This window comes from Anopheles aquasalis, chromosome 2 (assembly GCF_943734665.1).
Source record: "Anopheles aquasalis chromosome 2, idAnoAquaMG_Q_19, whole genome shotgun sequence".
NCBI classification, from domain to species: Eukaryota; Metazoa; Arthropoda; class Insecta; order Diptera; family Culicidae; genus Anopheles; species Anopheles aquasalis.
This window is the reverse complement of record NC_064877.1, coordinates 86,313,959-86,333,146: the sequence shown is the minus strand read 5'-3', so window position 1 is coordinate 86,333,146 and position 19,188 is coordinate 86,313,959. Positions and strand designations below refer to the sequence as shown.

Below are 19,188 nucleotides of genomic sequence, written 5' to 3'. Positions count from 1 at the left end.
CAGCAGCGACTGCCGCTACACTAATGGCCACCACCATGACGACACTAACGACGACCACGACCACTTCGGAGGAAGCGTACGTACAGTACACGGAGCGATGCACCTTTTGTAGCGTTCAGGTACAGAAACCCGGTGCTCAGGCACGGATCGAAACACGTTCGAATGCCGAACACCGGTGTGGGCAAGAGCAGCGTGCGCATCCACGATCGTTGAACAGCGGCGGTAATGCACTGGAAGGACCAGAGTTGGCCTGCTGCGCCGCAGCCAAATCCCTCACGACGGCCAAACATCATCGATGGAAAAGAAAGTGGAACTGTTGCTCCAGCGTTCCGGACAGTCCGGATGTACCCGCCGGTACCGATGCGGTCGGTGTGGTACGAACGATCTCCGGTACGCTATCGGTAGCCGCATCACGCTCGGTGTTGAGTGCTAGTCCGGCAACCGGACTGCCAACGATCGCAAACGTAACCGAGCAACGTCAACAGGCTAGCCGATCGCGTCCACGATACCGGCAACGATCTGCCGAGGATAGCGATGATCCGACCACACTCAGCTCATCCGGGCAATGTCCAAGACCTGAGCTGTATAATGAAAACTGTGCCAACAATAACTCCGTCAGTAGTGTTCAAAGTAGTCCAAGCGCTGGTGCTTGCCGAAGCCCACGGTTACAGTCGGCCGCCGGTGCAGAAGGTCCAGGCTGGAATGATAATGGCAACGGCACTGACAACCCTGTGATCACTGCGGACCGTGATGAACCGGTCATACAGGTCCTAAACTCCGATGCCAATGGTAATGAAGTGACGAGAGCCGAAGGAGGAGGAGGGGGAGGCAGTGGCTCATTGCGGAACAGTAATGCACCATCGTCGACGACGCAGGGAGCGAATGTATCGCCCGCTCCGAAGCGTCCACGGGCCCGGCTGGTACGGCCCTGGCCTGTTGTGCGATTGCGTCACATGATGCGAATGATCGATCGGTATCGACGTCCGCGAGCACGACCAACGGGCTCTGGTACGTCGCCAAATCCCAGCCCTGGTGGCAGTGCTAGTGCTGTAGCAACGATCGCCGCAGGTAGCAGCACCAACAGCAGCAGCAGCAGCAACACCAATGGTAATGGCCACAATCCGATGTTGATTAAACAGAACCAGATAAGACCGATGACGTCCTGCGAGTACGCTAGCGCGCTGCTATCCGTGCCTGGGTTCGGAATGTCAATGCTAGCGGCAGCCGCCTCAGCTGCATCCGGAAGTGCTTCGGAAACGGGATCACCAACCGTCCAGCGGCGTTCACCCAGCAATGGCCACTCTGTGGAGCGACCCTCGATCACGATGCCCGTCCTACCGCCACCCACTCGTCGTCGGTTGAAAGGCGGTGGTGGAGGGATTTGTGAGCAGTTGCTGCCCGATCTATCGGCCGGTTTTGACTATCAACCAGCGCCTTCGAACGGAACACCTTCGACATCGTCATCGAGTACGAATGGCATTGTTGGTGTGCGAGTGCCCGTGCATCCACCGCTAGCATATCGAAGAAGCCGCCGGAAGACGGTCCTCCGCAATCGCAGTCCGACGCTGTCACCGATCCACGAGTCCGGCCTGTCGAATCCGACCTCTCCCCTTCCCTGTCGTCACGTTTGTGCACCCAGCTCGGCGACGGCAAGCGCTGGCAGCACCAATAACCTGTTGATTCACGATGGTGGTGGTGGTGGCGGTGTCGGGGCTTCATTTCAGGTAGCCACCACCGGTTATACCGATCAGTCACCATAATCGAGAGGAGTTAGAAAGAGGCTATGTTACTACCTAACCCCCCCGTTGACGTTGATATACACGAATAGTAGCTTGGCTTACCTCCTTAGGTGTCCGTGACCGTGGTATCCGTTAGGTTCAAGAGTACAAGACTAGACGACGAAGACGACGACGACGAGGTGATGGTCAAGTGTATTGATTTATTGAAAAGTAGATACAAAACAAAGAACAGAACATGTTGCCGTCAGTTAGCAAAAACCAAACAAAAGTCTAAATTTTCCTGGTTACAATACCGGTCGCGAAGGTTACAATACCGGACGCACAGCAAAGGATAGAGGATATTTTGTCGAATACAACGAATTTTCTTTCGAAACACCCCGTGAAAACGTAAATCAAAACGCGTCCGGCCAACGGTTAGCAGCAGAGCGAAAGCGGAATAAGCAACAAAAAAAAACTCCCGTCGTTTCTTTTTTATACTAGGAAAATTCCAACGCCATAAACGCCATGTTAGTGAAAATGGACGAATGTGTGAAATCAAAGTAGGGTAGACGAAATTCGAGTCTTATGTATTCCGGGGGCTTTTTTTGTTGCCGGTGTACATGGCGCAGATGGAACAGCGTTCGCCAGTATGATGCTCCGGTACGAGGCATACTAGGATCTCGTACGCTCCTTGCGAACAAGCAAGACTGACACATCGAATTCACGGTAGACTGTAAATCGCAGCAGGCGCATAGTGACACACCTTGTAAGGACGTCGAAGGGCCCCGTGTTGTTTGTTAGATTTACACGTTGGCAGCACGTTGGTTGTGGTGAAGAGGGCCGCGTGATGAATTGACGTACAGCGCAGCTGTTAGTGAGATATCCTCCCCCGCACACGACCTGGCAGGTCTCTTTCGCAGCTACCAGGATGCGTGCATGTGTGTTTTTGTACCACTCGACTGGTGTGTGCGTGATGTGTGATGCGTGTATCCTCTGTTGTTTCTCTGCTTCTTCCTACACCTAATATCCGTGTACAAATGAGCCATTCTTCTTCTCACTTCCGTCATCCGGCAACTATCCGTACACTGTGGGATGCTCTTGCTGTGCTGCCCATAAATGGATGCCACTGAGATTGCCACTGAGAAAAACGCCGTTGAAACCGTCGCAATTTTTCTTTCACATTAAATTCACTTTGGGAACAAGTCGTCAAAATCTACACAATATCACTGAAATTTGGTCAACAGACGGTTCTTCTATATTTTTTCCGAGGCGCAAATCGTAATAAAACAGTCGAAGCTATTGATATACGTCAATCTGTGGTTGAATAAGGAAGAACAAAGGCACAGCTTGCTATGTCTCATGATCAGTTTGCTATGATTTAATTCGTTTCTATATTAAAGATGTACAAATCATATCGGGCATCAATGCGTTTATGGGCAGTATGGCAACGGGATAAGTAAAAAGGGTAACCCAACTACCGAATGGTCCATTTTGTGTCAGAGGCACATTAAACCCGCTTTATCTGTCATGTGGGATGTATGTATCTGTGTATGTCCGTGTGCGCGTGTGTTTGTGCATCATCCACACCACGAAAAGGATAAACTAGATGGAATCGATCACCTGATACAGTAATTTCCCTTTTCCGATCGCGCTAGGAAACGCACACAATCTCGCCCTCTAAGACCCCCTCCCGGTAGATAAGTTAAAAAAGTTACGCTTTCGGTGTGGCGGCGCGCGCCATCGTATGTTGTGGGTGGTGGTGATGGAAATGAGACAAACGACTCTGGTGGTGCTAAAATATGATAAACGGGAGACACAGATTTAGTGTAAACCATTGAATACGTTAAGGGCATAAAGAGGGCAGGCGACGGAAACGGATAGTTACCCTCTGGGCTACGGAGCCGAATAGCAAATAATCGTGTTATCGTGCTTGCACACCCGAAATGATGATCCCCCCAACGCACAGTATCGCATCGAGTGAGACAAAGGAAAAAGGTGGTGGGAGGTGGTGATGTATGTTTGTGCGAAAATCCTGATAAAAGAATGTGTGAATCTCTCGCACTAAAAGCGAAAGGAAATGTGCTGAATCGCTTTGAAAGGCGATAAATGTGTGCGTGCAAATCGTTTTGCTGCGAGAAGCGTGTGTGTTTTGTCGAATTTTTCCGATCGGTTTTTATGTTATTTTTTGTTTTTTTTTTTATTCTCGTAATGCTCGTGGTAAAACGTTGCATTTTCGACGGGGAAAAAGGAGGATCGAAAGAGAACAGGGCTTTTGGGGATTGTATTAAAATTGAGGAAAATGGGTGAATTGCTAAGGGCAGAATGAGCAGAGAGCCAGCAACAGTTTGTTGGTAGTAAATGTAAAAAGATAGAGTTGACGCAACACAGTGGTTAACGAAGCGATCGACGCACCGAGAAGACTACTTGATTGAGGCGTTGAGTGAGTGATGATGTTGGGAAACATATTATATATTATACAGTAATAATAAATAACTGTTTATTTGAGAAAGAGAAGCTACAGTGATTTCACTTTTCAGATGACAATTTGTACGTTGATGACAGCTCGAAGCAAAATGCGCCGGCAGCATAGAATGCCATGGAATTACTGCTTTTCCAATTAGGACTCCGACTTCGATTGCCACTTTCATCGGCAATCATTCCAGCAATCGTTTTTCGTTGGGACCCGTTAGTGAGCACGGTTCAGAAAGTTCAAGTCGAATCCCTTCAATTATTAGAATTAATTCATTTTCTTTGTGAACTTTCCTTACGCGGGCCCCCGTAACGGTGCAAAGTTCGCGGATGTTCGGTTCGTGCTTTTTCAGTCCATCGATCGGGCTGGATCCATTTGTCCAATCGGACGGAAGCAGAGTGCGCAACCACCCCGGCGGGGGGCCTCCGGCGCCTTGCCGGTCGAGTTTTGCCTTTATTTGATCGACTTTATTGGTACTGCGTGGTCCTTGGAAGCGCACTTGGCCTCTAGAGGAACGCAAACACTACCAAAGTCTACCGTATCTACCGTATCTCTCGTTCTCTTTCAAAGATGCTACCATCTCGCCAGATTGCGAGATTCAATAGATTTCATGGAGCGCTATATTTTGCCATTTATTGATTCACCATCGAACGGCGGCTGCGGCGGCCCTTGGTGGGTGGTTCCACTGCGCCACAGCCACTGCACAGCACCAGTCGGATGGCAGTCGGTTTCCGATTTCGCTTTCAATCGAACGATCGACCGCCTCGGAGAAAGAAGAAACCACAAAATTTCCACGCACCAGCGAGAAAGTCAGTTTTCTTTCGGATTTCCACCAAGACAAACGAGCTGCGGGGTCGGAACCGACCGATGAGAAAGGTCCAACCCGCCGCTCCCTGGCGTGTGTTGATGGTGTTTGGAAGGCCGGAACCATTCCGTGCGGATTCGGGTTGTGCTTCCGTTGTGTAAGGATCCGTAATGCTCTGTCTTATCCAATTCATTGGCTCTCTGGTTTAAAGCCAGCAGACGTGCTTTAATCTTTCCTAGAGCTCAGCATGTGGCAACTCTTTTTGCTCAGAACAAGCGCGTAACGTTTACGATGCGGATCATAATTTTATGATCTCTAGAAAGGAATGCAGCACAACATGCCGGTTTCGGAGGAAGCAAACACAAAGCATCATGTACCAGACATTGTAGCTCTTATTTCAAACATATTTTTGATTGTAAATTCCGTCGCTACTCCGTTACACGCTGGCAGATACAAGCGCTCGATCGATTCGATGAAGCTCGATATCTGTTGTGTAAAATATGTTTTCGTTCCCCGCGCGCCCACTTCATATCTCGTGTAGCTCGTTTTCCGGGGGTAGTTGTTTGTCGCTGCCACTTTGCAACGGACTCGCATGTTTATGTTGTTCCATAGCATCCTTATCATTGTTCGGTTCCGCTTTCGGCCTCCTATTCCTCGGTAACGTAGAGTTTGTCACTTTTTTGCGTTCACCAAATATGCTGTTAAATAATTCATGATTCAACCGCAAGACGCGCCCGAATCGAAGCGCACCACACCTTACTCCGTATCCGGTTTGTGGACACATACACGGCAGGGGTTGATGAGAGACCAGCTCGCACCTATGCTCACCTAGCCTCCCATCCCCCCTCCAGCTCATGCGTTTTTCGGAAGAAATTGAATAAAAGCTCCAGGCACCATAGTCAATGGTATGTACCCGCAGTGTAGCGTACCAGCCAGGGGCCTGTTAGGCCATACACGTCACTACTGCCTACTAGTACCCTCGAAATGGCGCCAAATTTATGCGCACATGTGTGGCTGGTCCATTGATTGGACTCTCTGCAGCAAGAACTTCCCCAGCATGCAGCCAGGCACAGTCAGACAAACTCCTGACCGAAAAATCCTGTGCCTAACGTGGCGCGGCAAAGTACGTACGGCGGACGGCGTATGGCGGAACTCGGAAGGATGGGAAGGATGAAAAATGGAACCGAAAGTTCATTTGCTTGAAACTTGTGCCAAAAGTGTGTGCCTACGAGGGGAAGGGAAACAACCTTCCGGTTCCAACTGGCTGTCGACGCTGGCTGGAAAGGCTGTGACAAACTATTTATTATGCGAGCGACGTGACAGAAAGGAGAAAGAGATATGCGTTGGTGGAGGGAGGATACGGAGGAGGTAGCTCGTCGGCGGCAGCTGAGATGCTTGAAATTGGTGGCAACTATTCGGTCACTGTTCGTCGTCGGCTTGATGCGTCCTGTGATTGCCCGTTGAAGCAAGTGTCAAACAAAAAAGGAACCACGTCAGAGGGGGAGCGCCGGTTAGCATTTTTTTTTTTGGGAATTAGGACACAGAATTCGCAGAACTGTCGATGGAAAAGCCTTTGTCGGTATTTCATGTCGATTCATTATGTAGGATTTCTGGCATCCTGGACTACACTACTCCCTATCCCAAGTCCTATCTAGTGTTACGTCCGATCGATTCCAGTCATTTGGTCACCGGAAAGCTAGCTAGGTCGACAGTTGCAGATAATTAGTTTTCATTACATCACACATCCCGTTCCCGTTCCCTGTTGGAATGGACCGGGGGGGAGTGGTCTGATATGTGGCGTAATCGGGGCGTAGGATTCCGGATACTGGGGAAGTTCATTGTGACGCAATCTGGATTTGGGCAGGGTGCGGTCGGGGAGGACGGGCTTCTGTTTTGCGTTCTGATTTCTTCATCCTACCGTAAACAGCTAATTCCCGCTAACGCTGTTATCTAAATCAATCCTATTCCGTTCCCTCGACACCGAGTAACTCCATTCCAATCCTCGATCGGTACGCCATATCCAGGAATATCCTATCGATCGATTCTATCAGCCTCCACCCGTCTGATGCCGCGGTCCCAGATCCCTTTTCCGATAACGGGACAGGCACGGGTACCTACGGTGCAGTCGATGTTGTAGAGCAGCCAGGCAGGTGTATTTAGGATTCACGGTTCGCCAAACATTAAGCTAATGAACATAAATATGGTTCTCCGGTGGGAAAGAGGGATTGAGAGGAAGAGGGGGGGAGGCCACGTGGTTCAGCAGTTGCGCCCCATGTGCGCTCTTCGTACCACCGGTCGCAACGGAACGCGCGCGCAGTGTAAGGTGGACGTGAGTGGCATACGCGATGATATTGAAGTGGTCCATCGTATGCGCGAACACACGCAGACACAGCCGGCACAGGACGCAGGACACGGTGCTCGAACGCGAACGAAGACTGATGGGACACGGTGACATCGGCGTTGGGGGTCACGACAACGTATCCCCACGCCACGCGCGCGTCCAGGATATGGTTCCGTTGTTTATCGACTTAAATGTCAGGACGAACCCTTCAGCAGTAGCGCACACGCAGTTCCGCAGTTGAGGGTACATTCTATTGGGCGAGTGAGCGGATGATTTATGCAACCAGATGAACATCGAATCGTAATTTAATGAAGCAAATAATAAACTATTTAGTGATATCCCCCGGGGGAGCGGTGCGATACCTGGAAAATCCTTAACGCATGCTCCTTGGATGATTCCAAATTCAGATTGTCCGAAATGATGTGTTATTCTGTTTGAACAACTTCTCTGTAGCATTCCCCGAAATAACCGGCCGCGACAAATGCCGCGACTCCGTTCTCTGGCACAGTAATGTTTTGGCAAACCGTGACAAAAGCTTAGTTTCCATTAACGGCCATGTTTGTATAATTCGTTAAACTCACACTCCCGGGGGCGTCATTTCGCCTTGACAGCAGTAGCAGCAGGCTTTGTCTGGCGTTTGTTGGCACACATGCTTGTCGTAAAGTAAACACAAAGCACAAACAACACAAGGACCGCTTCCTGCGGCGTGAGGGTGGCACGACGACGACGCTACTTAGGAAAGGCTGCTACACGCGCTGCTACATTGTCACCCTGGCAGTAAGTAATGTTCCAATTCCCGTACCACCGAAGACATATCACAAGGAAAAAGTTAAACTAAGCGTATACTGAGCTCTCTCTCTCTCTCCGGTTCTCCGGTTCTCCGGTTCTCCTCCCCTGTGAGTCAAAGTTTAACGAATAAAAATCGAATTTTGCTCCAAAGCATCCGTCGCATAAAAAGATAAAAGCAGAGAGAGAGACACCACAAGCGGTAGAGACAGCGGAGTCACACTTCCACCATCCATCACACGATGACGATGCGCTGAGGGAGTTTTTGGCTTTGCATGACCGCGGCACAAACAATCGAAGAGAAGAGCGCGAGCACACACATGTCAGCAGCATAAGTCCGACGCTTCCGACGTGATGTCGCTCGGGTTAAAGTCGGTGGTGCTGGAGCGGCAAGGTGTGGAGTGCCTGACAACTTTTGAACTTCGTCTGCTTCAAGCGCAATGTTACGGAGCGCAGCATCAAAGAAGCCATCATCGATGGGCACCACCAGACTCGTTCTCGTGACTTTTCGGCAGTATTGTTGTTGTTGTTGTTAGGCAAAACTGAAAGGGGAGCATAACCTTACTTATGCCACTGGCAGACGGTAGAGTGGATGGATTTGAGGGATTTAGCTTTGGGGATGGTAAAGTCTGCTGCAAAAAAGAAGACGCATACCTTGATAGGTCGAAGCAGATCCTTCACATTGCTGGTGCAGGGGATACAACTTACGTTTACAATGGATTCAATGGGCCCACAATGTTTGTATCATAAAATATGCCATGATCAGCATAGCATAGTTGAAGATTTTATAAAACTTCTCAAAACAAGTCACCAACGGGGAAATAGTTCTTGAAAAACCGCACCGCAACCACACTCACGTTGCTTCATCTTTCCACCCCGTATTCGCCTGCCAACTGTGCCATTCCTTCTCGCATATTTCTGTATGCCACGTACTGTCTGCCTCCAAAAAAAGGACGACAAGTACGCGCAGCAAAGAATAGGAAGCGGATGGTTCTGGCATTTGCAAAACTCATCGAATTCAGATGCAAATGACTGGCGCTGCACTACGCTGGTTGTGTCATCTTCGCTCCGTGCCGTGTTTTGTGCCTCTTTTTCTGTCATCCTTTAGCCCGCTTGCAGTGCCTTCTTATGTGGAATATATGCTACTGAAAGCCTTCAACACACGTGGTTGAAGCTTGGTTGTGTCCCGTTCGGTTGGTTTTGTTGCTGCAAAAAATCCCGTGAGGAAGGTGCCCTCCTTGGGCTCGCCGTTCGCTGGTCGATTTGGACGCAAAGCGACCGAGTTCCGGAATTTACGCCACGCTTGGAAATAAATTCTTCGCCGGAAGCGCACCAGCGGGTGACCAGAAATCCGGTCGCTGCTAGTTAGAAAGCCAGGAAGTCACCCACACACGAGCGTTGTTGTGCAATACTCGTTATATGCCGCCATACTACAGACGACATTTAGACGAAAAAGTCCCTCTAAGCTGGGTGGATTCATGTGTAGAAGGCCGTCATTTGGACGCTGTTTTGAAGAGAAATTAAAGCACAAAGCGGAACGGAATGCAAACTCTAGGAATTTCAATTATTCGCATTGTGGTGTGGAAAGTATTTGAGGAAAACAATTAAAACCACGTCGGGCTCTGGTCGGTTCTCACTTTCATCTTTTCGGATCATGCCCGTTTCAACCGATGGTACACCGCTAGTATTTTCTAGCTCCGAAGAATGCGACATAACGACATTTGCGTGACCTTTCTTCTCACGCAGGGTCCTCTAGGAACTATTTCATTCACTCTCTGAGCGGAGATCAAAGTAGTCAATGCCAAACGAATCCTGAAAGCAACTGGCAAGTAGGACCGTGAAGTAAATCCCGCGCCTTTCTCGCGGAAATCGTGAAAAAATGCCTAAGGGGCAAGGGGCCCGGCGTGTGGCGCCTTCCCTTACCGAGAATTTGGTGAGTAAACAGATGCGAAAAATGACCGAGATCATAAAATGGCCATCTTTAGGGGAGGCCCAAAAGTAACGAGTTTCAAATCGGCATAAACCCGTGCCGGAAGCGCAAGCAAGATTGTAAAAAAAGTCTTTCGTGTCAAAAAAAGGCCTAGTAAACGGATGCACGCAACCATTGCTTGCTCGCTTTCTTTAGCCTGTTTTAACCCGCTCGGCGGCCAATCTGGGGTCCAAAAGCCCCCGGATTCTGATGGGGAGCATATTTTGAATACAACGAAATCTGTTAGCTCTCCGGCAAAACAGCACCGGTCCACCGGCATGGGGAATTCTTTTCCATTTTCTCCAAAGTTCTCTTTCCTTTTTTTGCTTCTTTTTGGCAGCAAATGTTACTTCAGTTTAAAAGGATTTCATCGGAGTAATGGCCCCGAGGGCTGAAAATAGGCTGAAAAGAAAACGGCCGGCACCAGCTCGCCACTCGCTTCCTTTCCCCTTTGACCCCCTCCATTCAGTTAAATGGAAAGCCCCAGCGTCCGCTTTTATCATTTTTATGGTCACCGACCGGCCGACCGACCTACTGGCCGTCCGAACAACCGCCGACTTTTAGCAACGCAGCGCACTGGATTGGAATTTATGTATCCAAATCCCAAAAAAGTCCACGGAAACGATGGCCAAAAAGTGTATGGGTGTGAGTTTGTCTTCCGAACCAGCAATTTGTCTCCGGGGTCGTGTTAGCGCCAGCGGCGCAAATTAAACATGCGCCACGCATTCTGGAACCCCGCTCTTACACACGCGGCCACCACTGGCACTCTAATGACCTCGAGATAAGAAAATGATTAGCTTGAGAGGGACCCAAGGCACCACGAGATCCACGTGTCCCATAGGCGAAAAAGGTGTCAACTGAAAGTGCAACGTTGCGAATAAAGAAAAGGATGGCTTTAGTTACCGACGAAGACGACGTTTTTGGGGGGGGGGGGGGGGGAAATTAATATGAAAAATCACGTTTTTGTAATCTCGTTTAATCAACGACATTCTTGCTCTGGCTCTGGTGTGACCCACCGATGGCACTGGCACGGTGGTGCGGTTTGATTGGGCTTTCGAGGTTCGGTCGTACAATCGCCCCTGAAAACGTAAGCAGAAAAAGGAGGAAAAAGCCACCCCGAATAATGGGGGTGTGGTTCTTATCGCCATTGGATAATCTTTGCACGCTCGCGCGCTGCCCAGTAAGATATCGAAGACCCCGAATAAAGGGAACGGTTAGAGATGGAAGAAGCAAACGCAATACCAACACGTGATCATCGTCGTCCTCGTCCAAGGACACGCATCTCTTTCTCTTCTTTCTCTCTCTCTCTCTTCCTACCCCGAGGCAGCGAGACATCATAATCATAATCATCGTCGGTTTACTTTTTAGTCGGGCCGGATTCCGGTGTCGGTTGAGAGTTGCGTGAAAGGAGCGCAGAAGAGGCATCGAGCTCGCCAAGGATGTCCGGCAGTGTATGGGTAAGAGCTGTCCACGAAAAGAAGCAAGAGGATTAAAGACTCAGCGAGAGGCGAAGGCGGTGGAAAGGAGAGCGTTTTGTGGTGGTTTTTTGAGCAATGGGATTTTCGTTGGCTCTTGCTCTCCAAGTGAATTATACCCCAATCATTCTAATGAGCTGGTTTTATTATAAACGTTTTGTGAAAAACATTCGCTGCCAAATGTATGGGTTTTGCGAGAGCATCATAACATGAACCCAACAACACAGAGATAAGACCGATAGCGATGCTGCTTCAGATACGGATGCAAATCGAAAATAAAGAAGAAAGATCCGGAACCAATCTTATAACCTTTAACACGCGCACACTCTGGGCGACCCAGGGGAATGTTTTGCCTAAGCCAGATGGTCGGTGTAAACTTTTACGCCCCATCGTTTTCTCCACGATGGTAGCATATTTTTTAATGAAAAAGTGAAGGTCTACGTGGGAGGGATGGGTGCTCATATGATACCGCACACGCTGGTAAATCGCTTCCAGCCCGGGAATAGGGGAGGATGCTTGCACCGTTCACCGTCGCCATCGCCGCTGCCGCAACACCTGTTAAATGAAAATATTCTTGATTACTGTTTTGCGTCTAAAAGTCGACGTGACTGACGGTGGACCGGCGGCGGCGCTCTATCTGGCCTGGCAGCCACTTCCTGTGGGTTCGCGCGTCGAAACAAGCACCGCAGCACATAGCAAACCCTAGCAGGCGGCGAAGAACGTGATAATAAGCTACTTGCTACCACCGCAGCAGCACCCCTGACTTGCAGGTTGCTAATCAGAGGTGGCAATGGCCGTAATGGTGAACCATTTTGTTGGTCTCCTTATGGCGATGGGACCATGGGCTGGCTCGTTGTGAACCCCGGCAAGCGATCCGGCAATTTATTAAACTAAACCTCTCCCCCCACCCCGGGCCCACAAACGATGGCCCCCGCTGAGGTGCTGGGAACGCGCCAATGTGCTCTTGTGCGTATTTCTCGGTGCGGGCGCTAGCAAGCTTGTCGCACACATTACCACCCGGCGCCATCATAAGGTTGGATTGGATGGCTGTCTAGCTGGCTGGCTGGTTGGCTGGCTTGTTGGCTGACTTGGTGTTGAATTAATCCCGCAAAACCCTCCGGCGGTCGAAATGGCATCCCGCAGAGCAAAAGTTTCGACATTTCCTTAAACTTCTTGGCAATATGCCTCTTTCTCGCTACTGTCGACGCCGTACCGTGACAGGTCACCGAGCGGCCTTGGGCATGCGTCTGAGTAATGTGGTAAATTTGTTTGCCAGAAATTCCGGCGTAGAAGCGCGGGCGCACGATCACATTACCCGACCCGAAACACCCAGCAAGAGATCCCTACATTTGCAGAAATTGTGGTTTTGGAAATGGAAATGAACCACATTATGGAAGGGAACCCGTAAAAGACACGAGATGCATCATGTCGTGTCCTGTTTGTTTGCGACATTTCAGCAAAAACATTCCTTCTGGCTCTTACGCTTACCGGAGGGGGAAAAAATGGGAAGGATAATAGAATGAGCCCATGCTAATTAACACGGACCGTAAAAATTCATTCAATTCAGAACGATCTTCGTCAACATGCTCATTCTGGGCGGATGCAATGCTCTAGATGACCGTAAAGCTGGGTGCAAATCTTATTGCTGAAGAGCAGCCCATCGACGAAGCCCATTGTGCTCGAGAAAGACTCGTCTTTTCATTGTCCTTTGCCCATATAAAAACCAGAAACAAACAGCGAAACATAAGGCCCAGATTGACCTGAGTCCTCGAGCGGTTCCCGAGCGGACCAAGAATTGGGTTCGGAATGTGCTCGAGCGGGTACCAGGCAGCAGTAGCACCTGATAGGTGGCGAGCACACCTCCTCGACGTCAGCACAAGCAGCATGGGAGGTAGCGTTCTACCTCTGCGTCCCGTGAAGGTCTGCATCGAATACCTGCACTCCAGGAAAGGTGCAAAAAACCGGGTGGATACGATTTTATGTTGCGTTTCACGCTTCACAATCAGGTACCGCAACTCACCTGGGCCCTGGACATACGTGCTTTACCTTTGGTACCTTCGAAAAGCCATGTTTTCACGCCCGTACAAGATCTTCCTTCGATCTACGTTGTGTTCTACCTTCCGTCGTAGGCAGCTGCATGATCGCACATGTCGTGGCCGATTGTTTGCGATCACATCTGTGTGTGGCAACGCCTCCTGAGACCACTTACCACCTTCTGCGCTGGCATGTGTGCATCCTTTTCTGGATTTACCCTTACGTGATGGTATTGGTACAGCTGGTAGAGTGGTGTTCGCATCTCTTCCTTAAAATACCGATCTTTCGGTGATCAATGCATCATTCGCCACTTGATCGTACAACAAGCAACACCCAGTGAGTCAGCCAGAGAAGAGATTACAGAAATCTGAATCATCATCCTTGCGATAGTGTCATATCGTTATCAACGGAAACCGAAACCCTTTTGTGTGTGCGTGTTGCCTTTTGTGTTTTCGTTCGAGTTTATCCTATCAACCACCCAAGATGTGCATCGCCAAGCAAAGATCGACCCAGGCCCGTGATAGTATGTGCTGGTGTTTCGAGGAAATCTCGCTGATGATTCTCCTCCAGCGCATTCTGATGTACCTGTGGTATCGGCTACTGCTGAAGATGTTCCCGCGGTTGAGCGTGATGCCGGCATGTGAAGGTTGCGCCCCGATCCGATGCCAACCACCGTGCGGTCAGCTGGCCGATGTTTACTGGAAGGCTTCACAATTTTCCCGCTCTCAACTGCATCCCTTTCCGGGGAACAATTTCTGGTAAGTTGTCAAATGCTTTTGCCCTCCGTTGGCCACAAAAACTAACGCCTTTGTCATTTCGCTCACCTACAGTAAACGCATCGAAGAACCGACCAGTGCCATTGATCGTTTCGAGGAGGAAACATTGGAGGAACTGAACGAACAGTTCAACTTCAATTGCAGCGACTTTAGCCACGTGTACCAGAGCACCTTTCTGGAGGAGTTTGACGAGTGCTTCCTGCCAGAGGACATTTCCTGGGACGTTCCTATCCCTGAATTGAACGTGGTGACCGCAACTGAGAAGCTCAACGCTTCGCTTCTGCTAAACGATTACTACATCGATGACAATCTGGATGATCATCTGTACGCGGCCAATTTTGAAACCGCCATCGGAGAGAGCATGTTTGCGTTCGATGAAACCGTGGCGGAATGATGAGTTCAGGAGCACCCGGCTCCGGCTGCAGTGAGCCAATGTGATAGTCCTTAAAGGGAATGTTGTCAATAGTATCATAAGTTAATGGTTAAATTTTGAGGGAATTGTACACAAGATATTTATAATGTCGAACCTTAGAAAAGTAGCAAAATACATAAAATATTCTAAATCCATTCTGCCATCTTAATTCGTTAGTTCCTGCGAAAACGACCCACACTCCGCTGGAACGAGTGGCTTTTAATTAATCCTTCTCATAAACATTCTCCGGATAGCACACGAAACTCGAGTACGGGCCAGCTAGCCCGTAATGCAAAGCGAATATTCCAGAAAATATGCACCACCGAGTGGCTCTTTTCGTGTGGTCCGACCAGGTGCACCACCAGAGTCGGTCGGTTGTCCGTTCGGATGCTAGAGTCAGGAATTCGCTGGCACAAGAAGGTGCATTCTTTGGAAACATCTCGACCGAAACGAGAAACGAGCGAGAATGGTTCACGATTGAAAGATCATTCTGCAGGTCAGACGACGGGCCGGGCCATGACTACCTGTGTTTGGCATGCAGTTTGTAATTTATTTCCGAAATAATTTGCCCCTCTCCCTGAAAGTGATGATACAAAATGGTGGCTTAGAGTGGAGTTTCATATGTTTTTTTCCGCCTCCTTTGGTTGTACGTTGCCGCGACCAGTTGTTGCGTTCGCTATCACTCTCCACTGTCCTGTACCGGAACGGAATGGAACGGAACGGAAAAGGTCACTGTAGCAGCTGTGCAACAGTCAGTGTGCAACTATATTGCATTCCCGCTTTTTTGGTGTCGTGCACTCGTTCGGTTAACTTCATAAAAACGAGAGGACAAACAAATCATGCCGACGTTTGCCCTCTCACACACCGTACCATTTTCGCTCGTATCCGGCTGTCACATCACCGTGACATGTTTCCCGTCCTCACGAAAAAGAAGGCCACTCCAGCGAGAGAGAGAGCAAACTGAGCTTAACAACAAATAGGTTGAAAGACCACGACGACGATGACGGCAGCAAGGACGACGAGGACGAAAAACAAAAACCAAAATATGCTCTCCAGATTAGTTCTGGGCCACCGACATTTATGCTTTCACTTGAATGGGTTTTTTATGAGTTTTCCACCAGTCCAGTCCAGGTCCAGGCTGGACCTGGTGGGTGACTGTGTGTGCTGTGGTCCTCTGTCACCGCGAAAAGCGAAAGCAAAGGACAGAAATCGTGATCGATAACCAACCAACCACACGGTAAATGGGTGAACTGTTTCACCTCTTGCTGACCACCGCCGCGGCTGCGGTCGTGGTCGTGGGACCGCACGGAGGACTCTCCGACAAAAAGTGGACCTCACCGCCGCCGCGGACACATACACCCTGGCCCGGAGAGTGTATGTGTGCGTGGATTGGAGTTTGAAGGTAAAAATGGAAAACTCGCACGCCATCTCGTAACTCGTTACTTATTTCCAACCGCCCCATGTAATGAGATTTCCACGAACCTCTGGCCTCCTCTCACCCTTCCTCCGTTTGGGAACACACACATACACACTCACACATACGGCGTGTGGTGCTTGTGGTCTTGATTTAGTTTTTCCACGTTTCAATCGAACCATGGCGCGCAGCAGAAGCAGGAACGTAGTAGCCTGTGACCTGATTCCCTTCTTTTTTTGTCGAACAAAAAATGTGGTTAGGATTTTCAATATGTTACCCTCTGTGTTGGACCAGTGGAAATGAAATCGATATTTATTGCCGGTTTTTTTTTGCTCTCTTAATAAGCACATTGACCGTGTATATTGAGTATTTGCGTTTCCGGGGGGCTTTTGCTGTGGTACGTTTATTAGCGGCCATCATAAACCTGGTAATGTAATGACGCACTCCATCTTAGCAGTCCTTGGATCCCTCTCATTCTCTTTCCAAAGAAAGATTTGCAGCAAAGTTACAAAAGATTAAACCTATTAACAGACCGACAAGTAATAGGATCCTGGGCCGCAAAACTTATGGCTGTCTGCTTCTCCATCGACAGTGCCACTCATTTAGCTAATGGTGGTGTGAAAGACAATAATTGGACGGCCAAAGTATCTGTTGCGAGCCATTTTGTCGCCTTTCGCCCGTTGTTGGATGCCAGCTAATTCCTTTTAATCTTTACAATCTTTCTCTCGCCCACACTCTCCTTCTCTCTCTCTTTCGTTTGACAACAAGAAGAGTCCCGATAGCAGAGCCGGGTATTTCCCAACACGTACCGGAAGTGCGGAAAACATTCCCGCTTTCCGATTTCATTTCGAAGTAAAATAAATTACTCTCCTGACATCTGCTGTTGTTGCTGCTGCCCGCTGGCCACGCGGTGTCGGCCCCCGGAAGGGGACATAAACTTCGGGGACGTTTCAATGGCGAAATGAGATTAAAGTGCGCGCAGAAGAATGTCCATCCATTCGCTACGCCAGAGTGGCGATGCTTTGTGACGTGGCATTAGTGGCACGCAGTAATGACATTTGGCCCCCCTCATCCGGATCCGTGCCCAAGCACACGCTCCTCGGTCGGATCACGTTCGCGTTTGCGGGGGGGGGGGGGGGGGGGTTTCCACACTGAACTGGGCGAGGGATTGGATATCAAAAACACACTCTAGGGGACGCATCGTGCCTTTTTGCTGCATCATTTCCGGACACTAGCTTCCAGATGGACATCGGCTCTAAGTCTCGGTGACGGACTGTTGCGCCTGGAAGAGACGACTGGGACGAGGCCACGGTCTTCCCAGACGTCACCACACGGTATACATGCCAATCCCGATACACTCATCAATCCGGACTCGTCCGGTTAGACAGAAAGCAGCTTATCATGGGTTGAGTTTCGGGTGTGTTTCTCCTCATCGCCGTCGGAATGGCGCCCATTTCACTCAACTAACAGCGTCCGAGTCACGTGTCCCGTTGAAAGTCGTCCCAGAGGAGCACTAAACAGGGATTTTTGGTCCCAGAGATCAAGAGAGAGCGAGATAAAAGGCTGGCCGAATGAAATGTGCATGCAGACCGCTTTTGTGGACACTCTGAAAAGGGCTGGACACATCCCCCAGGGGGCTCGTGATGCGACTATGCCCCGAAAGTTTAGCCTGGGCGGCGTCCTTTCCACTGCTCAGTGTCAGCGGAAATGATCCGTGAAATGCTCTGCTTCGGATAATGCGAAGCAGCGCACTGTCCTGCCACGCTTGGTGTCGTAAATGGAGATTTTAATGACATCACCGAGAGGACGTCGACGCGGACGGCCACCAGCAGTAGTGCAGTACCTTCCGTGATGGCACGCTCGTGATTACTGGCTACTTCACGTAATGAAGTCATACTACAGGGTTCCATGTTGTGCGGTGGTCGGTACAGAGAAGCATTTCGCTTTTTTTGGTACGCTCTTTAATCGTCCAGAACAAATTGAAACTTTGATTTTGATGTTGTTGCCGTCAAGCGCGAAACGGTTAAGAAGGATAACAGGGCGTTGTGCTGTTTGCTTAATGAATAATTCAATTAGCGAGGTCCATCTCTCGCGCTCCCTCCTCGGGACATCCTAATTTGACTAAATGTGCTGACTTAATCTAAGGAGCGAGCGCGGTATGCACTCTTCTATCGCATTTCGGATTCAACAGCTTAAGCACAACTTCGGCCGAACTTTGTTTAATATTGAAATGAATGAAAAAGGGACCAGAAACAATGGCCCCTTCACTAATCCGCTACAAAACTCTTGTTCGAAGCAATTAGCTTAAATCGTTGGTTGATTTCATTTTTCACCATTATTTCCATCAAACTCTGGCGCACATCTCTACCGTTGCTCCCGTTTTTTTTTGCGCTACCCCGCGCACACTCTCACAACGGAAATCCAAATCGATCTTTATTGTGTGTTCCATCTGCAGCACAAATCCGAAACTTCGATATTAAGTTGGCAGCGTGCTGTGCGCACTAGTATCCGGGAAGTTGCCAGTTGTTTGTCCTCTTGGCGCTGTCTTCCCTGAAAAGGAACATAATGAGAGTGTCAGATAGATGGTGCATCCCGCGGTACGCGAGCGTGAAGAACCTGCCAAAAACACAAGGAACAAGAAGAAGAGATGAAGACGAACGGATGGTAGACCAACGGAGACTAACCCGTCAGCAGTAGCTCAGCCGGCTGCAGCGGCAATGATGCTTCCTCCCCGGACAAAACATAAAGCGTAAACTGTTTTGGTAAAGTTTTTCCCTCGGTCACTCGGATGGCGATGCTGCTGCTGCTGTTGCTGTTGCTGGTGTTGTTGCTATGGTGCCGCTGTCCTTTCGTTGCGATGGCAGCAAGATGGTGCAGAATGGCTTCTTCTGGTTTGGCTCCGCTGTAGCAGCGCAGTCAGAGATAAGTTGTGGATTGGCATCTGTGTTAGCAGCAGCAGCAGCAGCAGCAGCCGGGGGATGGTGGACT

General features: G+C 49.6%; 3 protein-coding genes across 4 annotated transcripts in view; all 3 read left to right on the top strand.

The window, feature by feature from the left end:
- LOC126572750 (uncharacterized) overlaps nt 1-4,171 on the top strand; it is a 7,733-nt gene extending 3,562 nt beyond the window's left edge. Inside the window, exon 1 of the mRNA XM_050232343.1 lies at nt 1-4,171. This exon is cut by the window's left edge and continues 3,562 nt beyond it. Coding sequence (XP_050088300.1) covers nt 1-1,760 — 1,760 coding nt within the window. The 3' untranslated portion in view covers nt 1,761-4,171.
- The window catches only part of LOC126572752 (tRNA-dihydrouridine(16/17) synthase [NAD(P)(+)]-like), a 70,608-nt gene that overhangs the window by 14,269 nt on the left and 37,151 nt on the right, over nt 1-19,188 (top strand). The window lies entirely within an intron of this gene.
- LOC126577685 (uncharacterized) lies at nt 14,082-14,768 on the top strand. The gene is made up of 2 exons (XM_050239514.1): nt 14,082-14,356; nt 14,429-14,768. Exons 1-2 carry the CDS (start codon nt 14,082-14,084, stop codon nt 14,766-14,768), a joined length of 615 nt encoding a protein of 204 aa, XP_050095471.1.

What these genes read in the sequence shown, in the direction of transcription:
- LOC126577685 (XM_050239514.1), top strand. Translation starts at nt 14,082, where the DNA reads ATGTGCATCGCCAAGCAAAGATCGACCCAGGCCCGTGATAGTATGTGC. An exon ending in TTTCCGGGGAACAATTTCTG is followed by an intron (nt 14,357 to 14,428) that starts GTAAGTTGTCAA and finishes GCTCACCTACAG; the next exon opens with TAAACGCATCGAAGAACCGA.